This window comes from Mixophyes fleayi, chromosome 2 (assembly GCF_038048845.1).
Source record: "Mixophyes fleayi isolate aMixFle1 chromosome 2, aMixFle1.hap1, whole genome shotgun sequence".
Lineage (NCBI taxonomy): Eukaryota > Metazoa > Chordata > Amphibia > Anura > Limnodynastidae > Mixophyes > Mixophyes fleayi.
In genome coordinates, this window is record NC_134403.1 from 51,211,306 (window position 1) to 51,232,266 (window position 20,961).

At 38.6% G+C, this 20,961-nt stretch overlaps 1 protein-coding gene across 1 annotated transcript in view; it reads left to right on the forward strand.

The window, feature by feature from the left end:
- Positions 1-20,961, forward strand: part of LOC142139805 (cilia- and flagella-associated protein 337-like) — a 124,668-nt gene that overhangs the window by 72,332 nt on the left and 31,375 nt on the right. Inside the window, exons 15-20 of the mRNA XM_075197675.1 lie at positions 1,083-1,234; positions 2,510-2,612; positions 3,562-3,668; positions 11,009-11,088; positions 15,708-15,762; positions 19,408-19,453. Of these exons, the coding sequence (XP_075053776.1) occupies positions 1,083-1,234; positions 2,510-2,612; positions 3,562-3,668; positions 11,009-11,088; positions 15,708-15,762; positions 19,408-19,453 (543 nt within the window). The remainder of the gene's footprint in view (positions 1-1,082; positions 1,235-2,509; positions 2,613-3,561; positions 3,669-11,008; positions 11,089-15,707; positions 15,763-19,407; positions 19,454-20,961) is intronic.

Below are 20,961 nucleotides of genomic sequence, written 5' to 3' on the forward strand. Positions count from 1 at the left end.
GAGATGGGTTTTCAAAGAGTATTTAAAAATTTGAAGGCTGTGGGACGGTCTGATTGGAAATTCCATAACAGGGTAGCGGTACAGGAGAAAGAGGTATTACAGAAGAGGCAGAGGGCAAGTCGGAGGTTGATCAGAGAGCGCAAGAGGGAAAATGTTTGGAGATGAATTGTGAGATATATGAAGGGATGGTGTTGTGGAGGGCTTCATAGGTGTGGGTAAGTATGTACATGCAACTCGTGTTAATGAGAATGTTTGTCTATTTATGTTACCAGTGTTACGGTAATTGTTTAAATAATAATAACACTAATAAGAAAAACAGTGCTGATATTAGAAATTAGTGTGCACAAGAATGTGTTGAGAAAAAGAGCAGAAGGACTATGATTAGAAATGAAGAAAAGATACTGGTCAGGTGACAGGGAGCACGAGAGGGTGAGACAGTTGAGACTACTTGAGTGGAGGAGAACAAGGGAGAAGGGGGAGGACATGTGAGAGGCCAGGATGAGGACCATTGAGAACAATTTAGCAATAAATTATATGAAATGAGAGAATTGTGATAGACGAAGATAGCAAATTATATAACAGGAGTTTTTAATGTATTTGGTATAATAAAGGAATGGAGGGATTGAGATTGAGATTGTGGGGTCCCTAGACTAGATGTAAGACATGTATAAAATAGATGAACCATGACATAGGTCATATATTAATACTGCATTTATTCAATAATGCAATATAACATAAAACGATAGGGGAAGATCTATGGCATATTTAGTAATTGAAGAAAGCTTTTTTTGTCAGATCTTAGTGCAAAAAGTTACCTCTAGTGGAAGTTATTGTCATTTAACTTTTTAACAATGGTAGATTGCATTCCTTCCTTTATTTCCTACAAATTTACTTTTATATGTCTTGTTGTGTAATACATCAGTCAGAGACATTATACAAAATAAATGCTATATAGAAAGTGGATATAGTTTGTGTTTAACAAGGCATTATTGTCAGAAGTACCGTGTTAAATAGGTATTGTCTGAAAATATGTAGCTATTTAGTAAACTTGAATGTATTTTTATATCTCTTATTTGTTTCAGATTTGGGATATACAAAGTCATTCCTGTTTGTTTACTGCCTGCTCAAAATCCAGCGGGATCAGAGGAGAGCTGACTGCTGGCCTATATATCCCTTACATTAAAGCACTTTGTGTGGTCACTGATTCCATCAACCTTTTACAGATCAAGCTAAAGTAAGAACTAATCCTTTTTTAACCTTTAAAATATTGATGAGCTGTATGGAATGGGTCTTTGTGGCAGGGTGAAGGTCTGCACAGGTGAGGGATGGGATTAACATTCCAAAACAAGATGTGATAGCTCTTAATTTAATCAATTAAATTTGGTGCAATTTGGTGTATTTGCGCAAATGCATTGCTGGGGCTAATTTTTTCTTGATTTTTAAATGTGGCCCAGTGACGCAATGCTTTTTAGAATCATTATTTTCTATATAATTTTTCTAATGCTTCTCTGCTGTGGCTAGCTTAAAGATTTTACACTGTCAATGTATAGTCTGTTTATCGCAGCAAATCAGGGCAAGCTAATCCTACCTCCTACACAAGTTCATGGTCATCCAGAATCCCTGTGAAATAATGACATATGGAGGAGGCTCTTTAACAGAAATTGCCCACACTAAGTGGATTAATTTTTGAGTCATATATTTCTGTATAGTACAAACTGTTTATTTACCATTGCCGTCTGAAACCACTAAACAAATTGTAGATAAGAGAACAGCACAATATTCAATTTTTCTGATTGTGTTTGGTGATCAACCCATCAGAAATGTTTTCCAGATAAACTTATGTGATGCTTATAAATTATACTTTGAACTGCACGTTCAATAACACACGATTATCTTCTAGAGCAGGCCTGTCCAACCTGCGGCCCTCCAGATGTTGTGAAACTACAAGTCCCAGCATGCCCTTCCAGCTATCAACAGGTTGTCTACTGGCAAAGCATGCTGGGGTTTGTAGTTTCACAACACCTGGAGGGCCGCAGGTTGGACAGGCCTGTTCTAGAGCCTAAAGTTTACATTTCTGGAGAAGTGCACAAGTGAGGTCCCCAGAACCTGTCCTTGTAGTTCCCTGATTGTCAGATATGCAGTATATTCGGTTGGGTATCATCTCTTTTGGGATCCCAGAACATAGGCACACTGACATTGGGGACTGTTGAGTACCGGTGATTTAGAGAAACATAATGGGGACATTTATCAAAACTGTGTAGAAAAAGAAGTGTTGCCCATAGCAACTAATCAGATTCTGATGTTTTTAGTTCAGTTTAGGGAATGAAAGCAAACATTTAGTTGCTATGGGTTATGGTTACCTGTAAATTCTAAATCAAGTGACACTGAAGAAAAGTATATACAGTTGGTGTGAAGAATATGTAGTGTTCTTTGGTGTGACTGGAGATTTTTAATATGTAGAGCAGAACTATCTAACTTGTGATAACACGAATACTGTGTTTTATATAAGGTCCCCGATACAGCCACACCTGGATACTTCTCATAAGGAGCCAGTTCTCTGCTGCAAATACAATAAAGCCTTCAGGCAAGTCGTTACCTGCTCAGAAGGATCAGTAAGTATTCCTCAAGTCTGTATTATTTTAACTTCTATTTGTCAGTTTGTGGTTTTTTTATGTTTGGTTTGTTAGTGGTATATGCTGTAGTCATCGTAATCATCAACATTTATTTATATAGCGTCGGCAAATTCCGTAGCGCTTTACAATTGGGGACAAACATAGTAATAAACAAACTGGGTAAAACAGACAAAGAGGTGAGGAGGCCCTGCTCGCAAGTTTACATTCTATGGGACAATGGGAGTTGGATACATGAGGTTAAGTCTATATATTGCATTTCGGTCCAGCCACATTGCAAAGGCAAAAAAAGAAATAAAAAAACCATCAGAAAGGATTAGTATGTCTATAGTATTCCTATATACGCCAAGTTTTTTCCTCTATAGCAAGATAGTGGTATACAGCAAGACGCGGTAACCTGCTATCAATGGAGACGTAATTAGCAGGAACTGAATTCTTTGCTGGTGTTCAAGAATTATTACTTTATATTATTTCTGTTTTTAAGAGGTTCACACAACTTCAATTTTACACTATTGTATACCCTTCTTCAGTTTTTACTAAATACATCGCTTTGCCTTTTTGTTTCCTCATATGTCGTTCAGTAAATCCTTTATTTCTTCCAGGCAGAGGTGTTTGATTTGTCGTCCTTTGATATGACATTATCATATCGCAGCTCGGTGTCATATCGAAGAACAACAATAGTCTGTATGAAATCAAGGCTATGTTCTAAAGCATGGAAGGCAGTTGGAAAGTTAAAGCAATGTATATAGTAAACGCTACAGTAGAACATATACAACCTAATAAATGAAAGCCATTTTAAATTGGACTATCGCTAAAAGTAAAAGATGCTGTCAATAAATTGTATTTCTATGCATACTTTTCATTTATCAGTCTATTTAAAAAGAAATCGCAAATAGTTAAATATTTCTATAACCAACGTTTGTGCCTGCAGGTAGTAAGAGTCTGGGATTTTGAGAGTGGAAAACAATTGTTGGAATTTACTGAGGCGCATCGTGATGCTGGTATAACGTGTATGACCTTTGACCTTAGCGGAAGAAGGTATGACATTACTCTAGGGGTTATGTATCATGGTGGATTGTAGAATGGTGCAATCCTCAATCTGTGTTTAATATGCTAAGTTCATAGGAAATATAGAGGGAAAGAAAAAGACAGAGGAGGAACACACATCCTAGGGTCAGTCTTTTCGAGGGGATGCCTCTTTTTTAAATCCAAGCTGCCCAACTTTTTTCTTCCTTATTGTGCCACTTTTGGATATGAATTATACATATTTCGCTGGCACAATAGAGTATATTTAGCTCTCTAAAATTCAATTCCGTTCAAATCAACTCTGTATAATATTGTGATTTTGAATGTGTATGTATGTATGGATGTGTATACAGGGCCATCTTTTCCATTGGGCACGATGGGCAGCTGCCCGGGGGCCCCACGGGCAAGGGGGCCCCATAGGCACAGCCTCTTAATGAGAATAAATAATCCTGCAAAAGAAAAAAACCTGCAAAAAAAAACCTACAAGGGTCACTGAGCAAGTACATCTATCTATCTTTCTCTCTATATATCTATATCTGTATCTGTATACATCTATATATCTATATCTATATCTAGGTGCCCCGGTGCACTGCTTTGCCCGGGGGCCCATAATGTTGTTAAGATGGCCCTGTGTATATATGTATGCTGTTTATATTTGTTTATTTCAAAATGTGAAAGTTTATTGAGATGTTTTTGTGTATACAGAGTGGATAAATATGTACATTATTGGGAATGCATCATTTTAAATATTTATTTAAAAAATCTACTTGTGTGTGCAGTTGATAAAATGTTAGTATATTACACATCAGTTTCATGAGCTAGCACTGTCTAGAAAGCCATTTATAATTTCTTATGAACATCATCATCATTTATTTAATTATAGCTCCACTCATTCCACAGCGCTGTACAGAGTACTCACTCACATCAGTCCTGTCCCAATGGAGCTTACAGTCTACATTTACTAACACACACAGACAGACTAGGGTCAATTTTATAGCAGCCATTTAACCTACTAGTATGTTTTTCCAGTGTGGAAGGAAACCCACGCAGACACAATGAGAACATACAAACTCCACACATATAAGGCAATGTCACTATATTTTGAATAACAGCAGATTGTCTCTGTGTATATTATGTATTAAAGTTCTTCTTTGACCACGCAAATTATTGTAGGTAGATTTTGTTCGTAGCAATTCCTATATGGTTCATATTTAACAACAATTCAAATGCCAAGTAGTTTAAAGAAATTACATTTTGCATACATTGTTGTATAGATGGGCAAGTATACAAACCTCAGTGTTAATCCAAAGAAATGATTTACAATAATTTGATAAATGAAGACTCTACACACAAAGAAACAATGTAACACATTAATCAATAAATGCTTCACGATTTGCAATTATAACTCACTCATGCAACAGCAGATATCCAATTATGTAATACCTACAAAGTTTAAGATGTTAGTAGTAAAGGTCAATGTGCACAAATATATCCACAATAACTAGATAATGTAATTGTAGAGAAGAGGGGCGTGGCCTGTCAGCCATATGGGACGGTTGTGCGGATCTCGAGCTCCGGGGAACCCTGTTTCACTGAGGACTCTGTGCCGCTTCCCACCAGCCAAAATCCCGCCTACACGGCTCCCGCTACTTACCAGAGTTATCCGCCGTGCTCCGGTCCACTCCCGAGGTGTCCGCCATGTTCCCAGGCCATCCAGCATTCTTGAGGCCTAAATCGCGACGAAAAGACGCGGCTATGATTTTCGGACCCCACGGACACCATCTTGTTGCGGGAGCGATTCCTCCCTTGGGACCTCTGGGCTAAATTGCTGTGTCAGCCTTGGATCCAAGATCCCCTCTGAGTCTGCCAGCGGAGCTGTGCAGCCTGGGCGCTCACTTTCAATCTGGGACCTGCTCCTGAACTCCTGGCATGAAATTGGCCTGCTTCTACCCTCCAACAAGCGGTGAGTCACTGCTCCCTTCTCCTGCCTGGATCACCCACAAAATAGCACACTCCTGTAGTGTGTAAGAGGATCCACTTGCCAGCCTAAACTCTGTCCCCAACTCACTTTGTAGTTCTGAGAATTTCCTCTTCACCAAATATAGATGTGACCCTCTTTGAGGCTGGCTGCCCCACAAATTTGTAAGACGCCCTGCTGAGAATAAGGGTCCGGAGGATCATAAATCTCCATTGTCACTTTCCTACTCAGGTCAACGAGATCTATACAATCAAATTGCCTGACTATCTGCACTTCACAAAACCAGTGCTGCCACCCAGTGGCCAATACCTTGCACTGTGCTCTATAATTTCCTAAGAAATAATACCTATATACCTATAATTCTCTCCAGTGTCTGCACAATGCCAGAGAAACAATAGCACTAACCTACAGCTCACCCTCCCACTTGGTAGGCCCTGCTTTAACCATAGTTCAACTTATCAACATACATTGTGTGCTACCAGTATTATGTGGTGACTTATCTTACTAAGAAGGGCCCTGGCTGTCAAATTCCCCACATTGTGGGAGCTCCCACGTTTCCCTTCAATTCTTCCGCCCTACGAACTGCGGATGCCTGGGTGCTGATTATGCCTCTCTACTCCCCTTGGTCCTGAACCATATATAGCGAAGCAACCAAACCTCCTACCCCACTACTTCCTCAACTGGTTTCCTCCCCATTCTACCATGATGCCCAGAGGGGGAAAAAAAACGCCAGGAGGAGATCTCCTTCCCTATCTCTCCAAACAGAAAACTGCTGCCAGATCCAGTGAACATTCTGATTCGGATCCTGATACTGAGGATTGTTCTCCTATTACTCGCCAAGATTTTCTATCCCTCCTCAAAGAACTGAAGGATGTCAAAGCATCAGTCCAAGCCCTCCACTCACTAAAAGCAGACATTGCTGACATAGGCGATAGAACAGATCTTGAACACAGAGTGGAAGAAGTGGTAACTTATCAACAATCACACAAAACGGATCTCCACCAAATCCGCCAAGACATTGTCCAACTGCAAGAAGGACAGGAGGACCAAGACAATCGAGCACGACGCAACAATCTGAGAATCCACGGGATCCCGGAGCAGATTGAACCCGCTCACTTGGACCTTTATCTCAAGAAACTTTTCACTCCGCTCTCCCCTTCAACTCCTGAGGAGCTCCTTCTCCTGGACAGAGCCCATCGGGCACTGAGACCCCGCTCCCAGGATCCGTCCCAACCCAGGGACGTCATCCTTAGAATGCACTACTTTATGGTGAAAGAAGACGTCATGAGGGAAGTCCGCCGCCTTCAATCTATCACCTTTGACAACGTTAACCTTCAAATCTTCCAGCACCTTTCCCCACCCACCCTAGCCAAAAAAAGAGACTTTAAGTCTATCACCACACTTCTCCGCCAACGACAAATTAAATATCGCTGGGGATTCCCTTTTTGCATCCTGATTTGGCATCAGGGCTCAATGCTTATGGTAATTGTAGAGTAGTTCTACAATTTACAATAAGCGATAATGATGGTGCTGATCAACTGTATCCTTATATTATGGTATCTAAGAGTAAATTTAACCAATGTGAGATCACAAAAATTAATAGCTTTAGTGTTAGAAATCCACACAGGTAATAACATTTTTTGAATACTGCCATTATCTAACAGAAAGAGCATGAATGTGTTTTGGATCATATTTACTTTATTATTACAATCATTTTTAGAGATGTTCACTGACTCCCGTGTTTTGGTTTTGGATCTGTATTAACTTCGTGTTTTAGTTTTGGTTTTGGAGCTAAAAAATGCTAAAATCACATAATTCCCCCCCCCCCCCCCCCCGACATTATTATTAACCTCAATAACATCAATTTCCATTAATTTCCAGTCAATTTTTGTTAAGTGACAAGAACACTGCTACACCTCCTGTTTCTGTGTGAGCAATGTCACTGAGCACTGACACTAGAGACTAGAGAGTGACAAGAACACTGCTACCCCTGTTTCTGTGTGAGCAATGGTGCTGGATCTCCTGGGGACGGCGGTACTTATAAAGTCCAAAACTCTCAAGATTCAATGACACAACTATGACGTTTTACTCATTTTCAGTTCCGAGGGTGTCCGAAAGTACAGAGCCAGCTCGGCTCAGTATTTGGATCTGCTAAGTTCGAGTGGACTCGGTTTTCTGAAAACCAAGCCCACCCGAATATTCCAATTTTATTCACAGTATTAGTGCAATTACAGGGGACCAGATGGGGCCTGAGCTATGCCAACCTATACATGGAAGTATTTAAGGAGTAGGCTATAAAGTCATGTCCCTTTGGGGTAAATCTGTTTTTCTATGGCCATTAAATTGTATTATTTAATCTTCATTTAGGATAGGGTCGGCACATAAATAACAGATTGTTGCTTATATCAATAATAAGTCTTATAATTTATAATTCATATTTGAATCTCATTCCTTTCAATTTTTTGGATATCACTCTGTCAATAACTGACAATAATACTATTCCAAAAAAAAGCTTTTATAAATCTGTAAACTCTGATACTTATTTATATTGCAAAAGCCAAAATCATCAACATATATTAGGATTATTACTCAAGATAAATACAATAATATCTGACACTAATACTATTTCTCGCAACACTTTTTATGAACCTGTAATCTCTGAGAATTCTTCAGTTGCAAAGCACATAAAAAATTCAGGAGGGCCATAATGAATCCATAGATCTTAATAACTTAGATAAAGAGTCTCATTATCATTTCTGCATTTTGGGATATTACATTGCATATATGAGTCCACACAATTATACCTTGAAGTTAACTTAAATATATTGTTTTTAAAAAAAATATATTATTTTGAGTGATTATTGGTTCCTTACTTATTTTATATAAACATTATAGTGTCTCTAGTTGGTCGTACTTGTCTCAAGTAGATATAGATTTATTTATTAAGAGTTTGTTTGCTATAGTTAAAGGCTTGCTTTGTTATATAATCCCATTTTAATGATAAGTATCCCTATAGCAGATCAATTGAAGGATGGGCACTTGTTATTTTAACCTGACGTTTTGATTGGATGCTGTCCCTTTACATAAGATAGGACCATTGATTTTCAGCACACACAGTTCTGATGAAAGGGCTAGATAGGTGGAGAGGGGGGGTTAAGTGTGATTCTTTATTGCAGTAAATGATTAGGAACTTTCTACATAAGTAATGTGGACGATTCCTAGTTACATTTGGAGGAAATAATTAGTTGTGCAGCATTACATTATAATTTTAAATTGATTTCCAAGTCTACGTTTCCTGCAGAGGAGCTTCCAGATAAAGGGGACAGATTGTATGGTTGCACACAATGACAAGTCTGATTCACTGTTACAGTAGAATAGAAGTTCCTAGATTGTGAGTAACGTGCAGCGATACATTGTGGCTTTTCATTGAGGATATTCCTGACAGAGACATTGTTACAACTTATGCTTTGATAGTATATCACAAGGATACAGCCGATATTAATAATCCGTGATTCCATCTTTGTTCATGTAACATCATACATGCGGCTATCAATCTCATTATCTGTGTGGCTTTCTGACACTGAAACTATTTTTATGATATAACATTGGTAAAATGTAGCTTTTGATACCATCTTATAAGGATACAGTTCATGTGTCAATCAGCGCTGTCAGTCTTGCTTATTATACAGATAAGCGAATCTCCAATTATATCATCTATTTATTGCAGATATATCCCTGCACTTGGATCTTTGTTGCTAATATCTCAGCACTTTGGATGTATAAACTCAATGATTAAAGGATATTGTATGAGAGATCATCATTTTACAAGTGATTTATAGCTGCAAACAATTACGCATTTGTTGATTTATGTGTTTTAGTGATTCAGTTCCAGGGGTTATGTGATATTGTGTTTAGCATTTTAGGCTTTATCACAGATATCATTATCTACCTTAGGGCAGAATAGAAGTCTAATATTAAGAGGCTTAGTAGTTTCTCTTTTTGCACTAGCTTTGGAGGTTATTTATATTTATTTTAGCAGCACATTATTTGTCTTGTTCTTTTTTACAACCTTAATCAGTGAGGTACACCCTATGACCCTATAATGTGGACTGCGATGTCATAGCTCACTGTCCAGTATAGGAAACTAACTTGCTGTATAGTCTGCCATACTGGACAGTATGAGAACCATAACTCACCGTCCAGTATGGGAACCATAACTCACCGTCCGGTATGGGAACCATAACTTACTGTCCGGTTTTGGAACCATAACTTACTGTCCAGTATGGGAACCATAACTCACTGTCCAGTATGAGAATTATAACTCATTGTCCAGTATGGGAAACATAAGTCAATGTTCAGCATGGCAAATGCCAGCAAAAGGCTCCTTTAGTTATTTAACAATGGATTAATGCTGGAGAAATTAGGAGCTTTTCGCAGCAAAGTAATGCCATCTCATGATTGGTGTTACTTGTCATTTACAATGGGATTCAGCTGAATCTTCTCTGACTTCGCTGGATATGTGAAAGTGCTATGTGCATGTGTATAGCATTTCTTCTGGCAGAGTGTTAGTGACGGTGAAGAGGAAAAAGGCTTTGTGGAGGGGAGGGGGGTCTTCGTCGGAGCTCCCAGAGCAGCCCCGGGATGGTAAATTGCAGCAGTATTTCACTATGTATCGCTGTGATTTGCAGCAATGCATATTGATAGTTACCGCACAGTAGGTGAATATTGTCATATTTCTGCAATGACAAATTGACAATATTATCCCAACATTTCTGTCTGGAATTATGTCTAAAAATAAAAATTATTATTATCCTAATGTCTTCAATGATTGTGAAAGGCAAACACTGTACTTTTTATTTACAAAATGTATACGTATACAAGTCTATTTCATATTGTTTTTCTATATATTTAGAATAGCTCAAGTCATGCACAGATATTCTCGTTTCACTCCATATTAGTGTTTAATGATATGAGTGAGAGCAGCCATGCTTCTTGCTCAGCTGAGAAAAGGTTAAATATCAGCCATAGGAGGAATTCAACTAGTCGCGAGGCGCCACCAAGTCCAGCTGCGACACCTTGCCGGCCAATATGGTACTAAAATCTCCACTCTTTTTCCCTCACATTTCTATGGGGCGCAAGAGAAAATGAGCAGAGATTTTAGTAAAAACTCTGACGTGATGTGTTTCTGTGTACTGTTCTGGAGACGCATTGAAGTCTCCCCATAGACTCAAATTTAGCACTGCCCCTAGTGGCCAAATAGGAATAATGTCATATTTACATACCTTTTCACCATGCAGTCTCTTGTTTTCTCAGATAAGGGCCAGCCTCAGTTTTATTCTGTCTAATGTGCCTGTGGATATTTTGCATTACGTAGGTTGATCACTGGAGGAAGAGATGGCTGTCTGAAGGTCTGGAATTACAATAATGGCCAATGTTTACACACTTTGAGAAGAGGTAAACTGCACAGGTTCACAGTAACTTTAATTGAATTGTTCACTTTAGCTAATTAATTATGTTTTATTGTATCTGTTTACTATGGTGGTCTGTACAGCAGGGCTTTTCAGTACAATTTCCAGCCCATGCTTGTATTATCACGGTAAATAGAGGGGGCAGAGTAACACAGAATAGAAGAAAAATCTTTGATTCCTCGTCAATATTTTTCTCAACAAATAATGGATCCAGAAGCAAAGAATTAAGTTAAACTGAAGATTTTGTTAAGATTTGTGTAAAGAACATTCCAGACAACATGATTTAAAATATATTCCACTGTACAAAACATCATCTATCATATCTTGCATTTGTGATACATATGGTGGTGGTTTAAAGGGGAAATTGACAGTGTGACAGGATGGACCGCCTATGCCACCCTGTCTGTTGTTGCTGGGAACCGGCTGGGCTTACTTTGCCACCGTTCCCTTTCTTTATCCCAAATGCGCCCTCCAGCCGCAGTAGGAGGGGCTTAAATTGCTGCCACCACTGGACTCCTTCACGGCATCCAGAACTGCGTTCCTTCTGCTTAACTGTCGCTGCTAGTGTACTCCCTTGCTGGTGCACCTGAGCTGGTACCCCTGACTTCTTCCTATAGATCAGGGTTGCTGTGGATGGATTCCCCCTGGGCTATCACACTGGCCAGAGCTGCTGGGTAGTGGGCAGCATGTTGGTACTGGAAAGCTGGGTCCACACCTCAGAACAGCCAGAAATGGATTAAAGTTGGGTCTAATTTGTATTTCACAGGAAATTACAGCATGGAGGTAGTTGTCAAGCAGGTCTTGAAGCAAGTGATGTTTATTTAGCTCAAGTGTTGAAGGTACCAGTGTTTAGAAAGTCAGATGGAACAATTATGCTACATGTCAGTACAAACCAGTGCTGTTTTATACACAGCCTAGTAGGCAGTAAGCCAGCCTCCTGAACTCTTTGCTGGCCCCAAGAAGTCTGAGTTATTTTTAGCATCAGAATGCAATATGTTTCCCCAAACATGGATTTAAATGCAATTTATACTTAACAAAATTATTCACTTATCTGTGATATCCTACATCATGTACTGTTTACAATGTTCAGACAGGTTCTAACACTCTGGACAAAAGACTACTCAGGACACCAGTAACAACCTCCTGTGGTGCATTTAGACATGTTGATTACTCACTTTATTGGACGTAGTTAGCCTCAATGACTTCCTCTTGAAGTTACACAACAGACTCCTCAAACAAATGCTCATTGCATCAGACATATACCTCAGAAATGAATGCAATTCCTACACAGAAATATAACACAATATAATAAAATAAGTACATTTCTAATACACAGTATCAAGAATCAGTACATTTGCAATGATATATATTGGCACACATTGTAATAATATATTTAAATTATTAGCACAAATTTATTTATAGGTGATTCAGCCACATACAGATATGGAGTTTCTGTAAGAACCAGAGATAGAGCCTTAAAGAACTGCAAGATTCTAGACAGTAATGGGTTATATAGAGGAAAAGGTTTCTTAAAATAGAAAATATTTATGTTGCTAATATAAAAATATTTTATGGAATTATGGACAGACATGCCAGTTGTGCCTCTTATCTCCCATTTGGATAACTATGCATCCGGAACTGCTAGTTTAAAAGATACAGCTAGATCTAGAGCCATATATCCAACTTGTAGATTGCTGCTGCTGTTGAAATAGATCTCATCAGTGCGAGATATGTAACAATGGCGGCTGCAGTGTAGTAATCGACACATAGCATAACTCCGAATTGTCCCAACTTAGGCAGGACAGTCCTGTTTTGAGGGGACTGTCCCACCACCCGGCCATCATCACATTTGTCCTGACTCCAGGCAAGTTGAGAGCTAGGTGCCGGTCCATCATGGTAAGCAGAACATCACCATGTTGGGAGGGAGCTATCCACACTTGCCACTTGTGGGCACTGTAATTCAAAGATTTTTTTGGGGGAGTAAAGGGTAGGGGTGGCCAAGCACTTCAATAGCGCAAAGCACATCTCCATGGGGTGCTCTCATGTTGTCTCGATTACCTCCGACAATATTGGGAGGTGAAACATAGGTATACAAGTTTGAAAAGATTTACCATCTGACATGATAGCCTCTTGTCTTCCTTCTTGATACATATTTAGACAAGCATACAAGTTACAGTACATTTACACTAAAATCCATTTTACAATTTAACGCATGCTCCTGGCTACACAATAGTGTTGTCTCACAAACTAAACCATAATCTGCACTTATTCACATCTGTTAAAACAGATGCGATTAGTGCGAGATATGGAACAATGGCTTCTGCAGTGTAGGTAATGTAACAGGAATGCAGGTTTATATAAAAAATTCAAACAAAACAACATGACCTTATCCACGCAAAATACATTCAATATGTGGTTATGTTTGGAATTAAATGCTCTGAGTTAGTCTGTACATTAACATATAGCTGTCAATGGTTCATTTGAACAGAACAGTGTTCTGAAGATCTCTAGACAACAAACGATGTGCAAGTGTTATTAATGGAAAATGAAAAGGATTCTTTGCAGTAGAAGTGCTATTATATATGAGATGCAATGCCCAATGTATCAATCTGGGATTAGGGAGGTTAACTACAAGCTTCAAGTATATTGACCCCCTTATAGAATGCTGAGTAATCACACGCTCACTTTGTATAGTGTAGAAATAATGAATAATAGGAGGAGATGACATCAACAAATCTGAATATTCAGCACAAAACTGTTTGGTTTATTGTGTAACAAAGATCTAGACATGGGGGTACAGAAATCATCACCGTATTAAATCACTGTCCTGTCAAGATCCTTTTATATTGTGGATATTATGTTTATTGATACATTCACTTCATACAGATAAATAAAACTCAATTACACACCTGGTTATCATTGTAGCTATAATGTTTTCCATCTATTAAAGAGGACTTGTCACCTACACAGTACTGCATGTCAAACAGCCAGCATATAAACACGTTACATCTACTGTGTATTTCAATTGCATTACTTCTCCTAAATTCATCATTGTACATGTCTACATGCAGATAGCCACCTATGTGCAGGTATAAATAGAGTATTAATAATGAACACCAGCAGGTACAGCAGGAGCACACTTACTGTACTCCTGAGAGATCAAACTCTAGGAAATATGTCAGCTTTCAATACCGAACCAATAATTCTATTGGCTCTGAATGATCACATGAGATTAGTGTCACTGAATATTCAACTCACGCAACAAGCTAATTTAAATAAACACTTTAAAGGATAACTTTACCCAAAACTAAAAATGTACTCTTTGGTGGAGTTAGATAATATAAATAACAAAATTTGACTTACCTCCGCTCCCCTGAGCTTACTGCTTCTTGGGGCTAGTGTTTTTCAATGCATATTTTTCTGCATATTCATTATTTTGTATAAAGTGAAGAACAGTGAAGGTCATTTAGAAGTGCACTTGATGCACAGCGAACGACGCCTCCGCACAGGAGTGTGCAGAGAGTGGGAGAAGTAACACTTTAGAAACACCTTTTCCTTAAATTAAACACTGCTCAGTTTTTCTGCAATTGCAAGTGTTTCCAAACACAGTCCTCAGGGACCCCTAAAGAGCAGGTTTTCCAGGTCAGTGGTCAGCTCTGTATTTTGCAAAGAACAACCTACTCTTCCTAATTACCTCCTTGTCTGCAGAGCCGTAACTTAAAATTTTAACGGGTGGGGTGAGAAGGAAAACTGGCGCCCCCTAGCCTTCAAGTTTATCCAAATTAACCTAAAATATTCATAAACTATGCCCCCTTCAGCATTGCACCCTGGGCGGTCGTCTCTCACACAGCCCTAGCTACGGCCCAGCTTGTCTTGCTCCAAGCCTATGCCCTTTGGCTGAAGATTATGGGCATATCTGCAAATCAAGGCACTTGCCACCTCCAGATGGAGTGATCTGCTCCATAGCTATTTTGCTCTTTGTAAATGAGGCCCATAATGTTGCATAGTCCTGTTATTCTCTTACTATTTCCCAGTCCCTCCCACATTACAGCCCATTCTTCAGCCTTCAGCCTAACTGGGTGCAGCAGGCATGTTACCAACATGTGCCAGCTCTTAGCTAGATTGAGAGTTTCGTTACTTTTGCAGGTTTCCCCATTCTAAACTACATAAATCCACATTTTGGCCAATTAGATTCAAAACAGAATTCAAGTGGCTTTATTTTATGTAATGGCTTCTTTGTTTGTCATTATATATTTTTTTATTATTTTGTTTAATGTTTTTGTTTGTCTTCATTGTTTATTGATGTGCAATTTAGCTATTAACTCATAACTATGGCAGTTACTGCTGTACGGATCATATAAATGTTTTCCCCTATTTTTCACATACAGTCAATGGTCATTTCCAGCAACTCAGGTGAACCAAAAATCACACTTTTATACAGTTATAAGTAATTCTGCAGGTGTACCAAGAGGATTAGCTTCCTGTAGGAGGTTGACCAGTGTCAGTTACGCATTTTGATGACATTAGCTGCTTACTTACATACTTTATGACATGAGTACTCAGCTGTCATTCAATAAGGAGTAATATTCTTCTTCTCATTTTCAGCAAATAAGTCTGATGAAATCTGTGATTGCACTTATGTGGACATAAACCGAAACAAGTAAGATCATTGTTACATGTTTTATAGACTGTTTGTATAAATATGTAGAAGTGTTATTTTTAGGGATTTACTCATTCTTGGATTTGATTTAGTGTTCTGGCTGAATCAAGGATACAAAGGATTTGGCTTCTGCCAAATACTTTTCCAACACTGTGCCAAATAGCAACTCTTCCCCTAAGGGTCGCGGCCACCCCCTCATAAATTCAAAGCTTCCATATACTGTATGACAACCCATCATTATACTCTCTAACAATGTAGGCACTTTATCTGTCTGTAGTGGAGTGGGTGGTAATATTGTATATTTTAAGCAGAGCTGCAGGGAAGTGTCATGGTGGCACTGAATAATATATTTTACCTTTATGGCTCATATCATAAAGTCATAGTTGCCTACTCTCCCAGAATGTCCGAGAGACTCCCACATTTTTGGGAGTTCTCCTAGACTCCCAGGAGCGCAGAGAAATCTCCCGCATTGTTCCCTATTTGTTGGTGAAGTGGGTGGGAGTGGGGCTAAACGCATCATCCTGGCCCGCCCCCTGTTTTGATAGGCCAATGTTGATCAAGTTTTAACAGGGGCGGGTCCTAACGGCGCAATGCGCGTGGCCACGCCCACATGATGGAGCCCTCTCCCGGAGATCACACTGCCAAAGTTGGCAAGTATGCATAAAGTTTAGTGAGCCAAATCTGCCACAAAGCACTCATGCACGGTGAAACAATAGAAAAAGATATTTATTAAAACATACTAAAATCCACATAAAAATGGTATACACATTATAACCACATGTTGGAGATCTCAGTGCCAATTAGAACATATAACTAAGTAGGTGCACCTACACGATGTTCAAATCATCAAGGTATTGGTATATACCCAGTCCAGCAGCTTCTACAACCACTCGTCTTATTGATATATAGCGCTATGTATTTATTGTTGCATGGAGACAATGTTTCCGATGATCGTGGAGCCACAATTTGGAGCGTTAAGATTGTAGTATTGGAGGGTATCTTACATAGATGGTAACAGGATTCCAAATGGTATAGTCAAAAAGGTATAATAAAGTCTCTTACCAGATCCCTGGCATCACACGCAAGACCAATACCTTAACAGTGAATTCCGATTCCTGTGTATGATAAACCTCCTTCAGTTGGAATAAGTGAGAGATGTATAGTCAAAGCTCTACTCACTGCTCCTCTCCGCTCCACGTGGTAAATAACTGGTAGCGCCTGGGTTCGCCCACTCCTGACGTCATGGAAGTGCGCCCCGTCTGCGACGGAACTCTCCGAAATATGCTGAGAGATTAGCGGTTGTTGATAAAGAAGCACTGTGTGTATAAGATGGCACTCTGTTTCATCCAACAGATACTTGTTGCTTAACTGACGCGTTTCATCGCTATAAAGGCGATTTCCTCAGAGATAAAATTCACACTGACTCTAGACGTCTTTTAAGTTCACAACTAATTGCAAACAATCATCACATGGTAAGAAATGCATTAACTCTTAGTACTCCGTGCATGAGTGCTCAGTCCCCATCATAGAGGATATTTAATCAATAACAGTAATGGTTAACCAATGTAAACCATATAACCATTCCCAAAACAAATTATAACAAATTATAACATTGCCCACATTTTATATCATCCTATTTAAAATATAATATAGGTCTTGATATAATATCTAGCCTTCTAAATATTTTTTGAACCTATAACTGCGTATTCTAAATAGCGAATCCAAATAAATCATAGACCCATATCTCATTAATCTCCATAATATCATTGGATTACATAGAGGATATTCCCAAGTATAAGACTAATATAGATCTTAGACATAGAACCACAAATGTATTCCACAATATATTCAAAACCAATCCAATTTATTTCATATGATATCATTCAGTTCAAGTGACTCATTTAAACCTATAGGATATAACGTATCTAAGAGGTAAATCCAGTAAACTTCTTGTTTGCATAATATCTTATATCGATCTCCTCCTCTTGCTGTAGGTTTTACAAATTCTAGCCCAGTTATTGAGAGGCTATCTGGATTACTATTATGTTTTTCAAGAAAATGTCGTGAGACGCTGTGGGATTTTAATCCCTTTAAAATATTCCTCCTGTGTTCATTAAAGCGTAGTTTCAATTTTCTTGTTGTCCTACCTACATAGTATAGGTTGCAACTACACCTTAATAGATAAATCACATAGGATGAGTTACAATTAATGAAGCCACGTATATTATACATTCTGTGTACATTGGTTAACCATTACTGTTATTGATTAAATATCCTCTATGATGGGGACTGAGCACTCATGCACGGAGTACTAAGAGTTAATGCATTTCTTACCATGTGATGATTGTTTGCAATTAGTTGTGAACTTAAAAGACGTCTAGAGTCAGTGTGAATTTTATCTCTGAGGAAATCGCCTTTATAGCGATGAAACGCGTCAGTTAAGCAACAAGTATCTGTTGGATGAAACAGAGTGCCATCTTATACACACAGTGCTTCTTTATCAACAACCGCTAATCTCTCAGCATATTTCGGAGAGTTCCGTCGCAGACGGGGCGCACTTCCATGACGTCAGGAGTGGGCGAACCCAGGCGCTACCAGTTATTTACCACGTGGAGCGGAGAGGAGCAGTGAGTAGAGCTTTGACTATACATCTCTCACTTATTCCAACTGAAGGAGGTTTATCATACACAGGAATCGGAATTCACTGTTAAGGTATTGGTCTTGCGTGTGATGCCAGGGATCTGGTAAGAGACTTTATTATACCTTTTTGACTATACCATTTGGAATCCTGTTACCATCTATGTAAGATACCCTCCAATACTACAATCTTAACACTCCAAATTGTGGCTCCACGATCATCGGAAACATTGTCTCCATGCAACAATAAATACATAGCGCTATATATCAATAAGACGAGTGGTTGTAGAAGCTGCTGGACTGGGTATATACCAATACCTTGATGATTTGAACATCGTGTAGGTGCACCTACTTAGTTATATGTTCTAATTGGCACTGAGATCTCCAACATGTGGTTATAATGTGTATACCATTTTTATGTGGATTTTAGTATGTTTTAATAAATATCTTTTTCTATTGTTTCCCCGTGCATGAGTGCTTTGTGGCAGACTTGGCTACCTATCGCATTTTTTGAGTGTTTATATCCATTTTTTGGGGTGCAGATCCCCAGCGTTGGTACCTTGTCTGAGCAGTCATCTTTAGTGCCGGAAACTGTTTTCATAAAGTTTAGTGAGCTATTAAAATTTCCGGTGCACCCTCCTCATCCTCTCTTGCCATAATTTATACTGCTTTCCTGGGTAACCACAATGTGACTTTCATGCCCCTCATTTTTTTAAGGCTTGCAATGCACATATCACCAAAATACAGTGCTTCCCCCCATTATACCGCCTCTGAATGTCTGCTCTCCGTCTGCTGTACTCTGAAAAAATATGTTCCAAGCTGATTTATAGCAAACCTCATTATAGAACTACGCTTCTGCTGCAGCTCAAATGGAGCAGTGAAAAATGTCTGTGCCTTCTCATTAACCTTTATAAATATTCATATGTATTGCTCAAGCTGTCAGTTTAGAAATGCAAAAGAATGCTGTCCCCATAATAATATACTATTTACATTTTTATTTTTATTCAGATTTATTGTTGCTGTTGGTTGGGACCGAAGAATAAATATGTATTTTGTGAGTATACTTTAAAATCGTAAGCAGATTTGTACTGACGGGAGATGTGGTTAATGTAAAAGTTTGATAAATCTCCTAGAATAGTGCATTGCTGTATATTTAGATATATGGGGATCATGCAAAATATAAGAATACTGGGTGGTAAATTTATCAACCTACGTTGTTTGAAAAAGTGGGGATGTTGCCTATAGCAACTAATCAGATTCTAGCTGTCATTTTGTAGAATGTACTAAATAAATGATAGCTAAAATCTGATTGGTTACTATAGGCAACATCTCCACTTTTTCAAACCCGCAGCTTGATAGATTTACCCCAAGGAGTCACCAAAGCAGTTATGTACTATATGAAAGCATAAGGCTGCAGTCTTTATTTTTTACCAGTTAAAAATATTTATCTTTATGTTTTGCATTATTAGTTTTAATACACAAGTTAGTATTTTATTAATTTGTGTTTTGATAAACTTCTTTTTTTTTTTTTATGAGCAAAATACATTTTTCTTACAGCTGTGTTTTGTAAGAGGCTTGTGTCTAACTGTGATATACTGTGAGGGGCTGGTACGGGGTCAATTGCAGAGTGGTGATTATTCTTGTGAGGACCACCTCTGGGTGTATTGGTGTATCGTGTGTGCTGCAGTCTCTGGCTGTGGCAACTAACAGACATGAATTATTAAGTGAAACTGTATTGTTCATAATGACCAAGTGTAAAAAATATATTGTTATCTTTGTCACACTCTAGCCTTGATGAGATATCCCTTGCAATTAACACTGTTGTGAAAAATATGGTTATTGTTTCACCCTTAGACCTCTCTAGTCACCAAAGATAAGTAGGTTCGGATTTACATTTCTGCACCTAATTGACACTTTTTCTAGGTCACCTCATTATCACCCTTACTCTATATTATTTCACCTAGCTCAACATCCTGTCTATCTAAAACAAATACATGTAAATAATTGAGCCTATTGGTAAAACTGCAAATACATAGTTCTTAATATACCCAATATAAATTATGAGAAAAACAATGACAAGGGAAATAAACAAATTGACACCCCTGCACATCTGGAACCTAAACCCTTGGGACCTAATTATTTAAGGCATGCAAAACGGAAGGAATTTTTTTTTTAAACCCATGTATTTTGGGCATATGTCCATCGGTATTCAGCTAGCAGTGGATCTGAAGATATTGAGTAAATTATAACTACATTGCATTACATTTTCTAAGTGTCTTAGCAGTAAATTTATAAAGCTGCGGGTTTGAAGAAGTGGAGATGTTGCCTATAGCAACCAATCAGATTCTAGCTGTCATTTTGAAGAATCTACTATATAAATGCCTAGTGGCGTGTGTGAAAAAAAAAAAACCAAGCTGCAGCGCCACCTGCTGGGCAGAGTTAAACACTGACCTATATATTTCTTGAAGGAGAAGTGACAGTTGGGAGTGGTTGGTGGTTGCCGGGGGTGACAGTGGGGAGTTTTTTTAACACCTTAAGTAGCTTGATGAAGGATGTGTGGTG